The 1,437-nt window shown below is 53.1% G+C and overlaps 1 protein-coding gene across 3 annotated transcripts in view; it reads right to left on the bottom strand.

Moving 5' to 3' along the window:
• Positions 1–1,261, bottom strand: part of UBN1 (ubinuclein 1) — a 23,121-nt gene extending 21,860 nt beyond the window's left edge. For 2 of the 3 annotated variants that reach the window (XM_009324298.1, XM_009324299.1), the window contains exon 1: positions 870–1,260. In XM_009324298.1, coding sequence (XP_009322573.1) covers positions 870–1,157 — 288 coding nt within the window. In that variant the 5' untranslated portion in view covers positions 1,158–1,260. Of the gene's footprint in view, positions 1–869 lie in introns of all 3 variants that reach the window. The other variant, XM_009324297.1, reaches the window with a different exon arrangement.
• Between the last annotated feature and the right edge of the window lie 176 nt (positions 1,262–1,437).

The raw sequence follows: 1,437 nt of genomic DNA, 5'->3' as shown, positions 1-1,437 counted from the left end.
CTGGACAGGGCTCTGAGCAACCTGATCTAGTTGAAGATGTCCCTGCTCACGGCAGGGGGGGTGGACTAGATGGCCTTTAGAGGTCCCTTCCAACCCAAAACATTCTATGATTCTATGATTCTGAGAGCGTTGCTAGGTTTTGGGTGCTCTCTCAGCTAGTTCCGTACCCATGTCTGCTTCTCACGACTCTCAAAACAAAAAAACAAGCAGCATGAACCATCAACTGACTGCTAACAGTTCTGAAGAGCAACGGTAAAAATGAGCAGAATCAATCAACTTTCTTTTCAGAGAAAAACACCCGTAAGACAAAGTTCAGATGCTACAGAAGGTTGCATGCTGCCATAACCCGAGAAATGGCTTTCAGCAGGCAAACAGAACTGTCAGGCAACACCTGAAAGCACCACGTCCACCACCCAGGAAGAGACGCCAAGCGCTAAGGTGCAAATATTCACGTGCAGTAGAGCGGGGTCCCCAAACGGGTACGGCCACGTATCGTAGAAGCATCTCTCCTTTTGACGCTCTTTGGAAAAGAGCTGCTCATAGCTGCCAGCAAGCCAGCTACCAAAAACCCCTTTCCACCAAGCAATTCCAAGCTAAACGGGCAGCACGTCCCACACTCTGACACCAACACATCACCTTTCTGACGTGACATTCCAGCCGGGGCAAAGGAGCGTGACGGTGTGGCCTGACAACAAGAACCCCTGTCTGGATGCCAGTTCTCCTGCCTGCGGGATGCCTGACCACCCTCCTTCCACCTCACCGCTAACACACAACCAGCGCTCAAAACAGCATTAACACACCACTACGGAAAAAGCCTTTGAAATCTTCAGACACGACGTAGGTTCCCCACAGGCCACGAGAACACTTACTTTGTCTCCCGAAGAACCACCTTTTACCTTCCCTCGACAACTCTTCAGAAGATCCGGGTAGAAAAACTCTGGACAACGCTTGTGATCCGGCTCGAAGAGAGTGAGTGTGATTCGAACAGCTGTTGCAGCCGGTTCAGAGTCCTGGGGCTGCTCTCCATCGTCCTTCCGAGACCTCTTCAAGAAGCTGCTGCTCAGTGGACCGTGGAGAGTGGTGAACGAAACCCTGTGGGGCTCCGTCATGGCTACGGCCAAGTCTGACCAGTCCTCACGGCATAGTTCCCATTGCATCAGAAAAGGTCTGCCCCAGCTGCACAGGTATGGGTTTCACCGGCTGGTTAAGGACCACTGAGAACGTTGGCAGTGGAACGAGGCGTTTGGGTTTGAAGTTTTCCCGGGAAACGACAAAGGCCCGTGCTCCTAGCGCTTGCTGCCATGGTTACAGAGAAAGAGAGACAGAAAGACAGACAGAAGTCAACCCCCGGACCAGAATTCCCTCCAACGCTGGCAGCCCCCACGCTGTCGCTTCTGCCCACCCCCACGTCTCTCTCCCGGCGCCACACCGCTCCAT

The sequence above is a fragment of the Pygoscelis adeliae genome, unplaced genomic scaffold, assembly GCF_000699105.1.
Source record: "Pygoscelis adeliae isolate BGI_AS28 unplaced genomic scaffold, ASM69910v1 Scaffold595, whole genome shotgun sequence".
NCBI lineage: Eukaryota > Metazoa > Chordata > Aves > Sphenisciformes > Spheniscidae > Pygoscelis > Pygoscelis adeliae.
The sequence above is the reverse complement of the archived record's forward strand: the minus strand, read 5'-3'. Positions and strand labels throughout refer to the sequence as shown.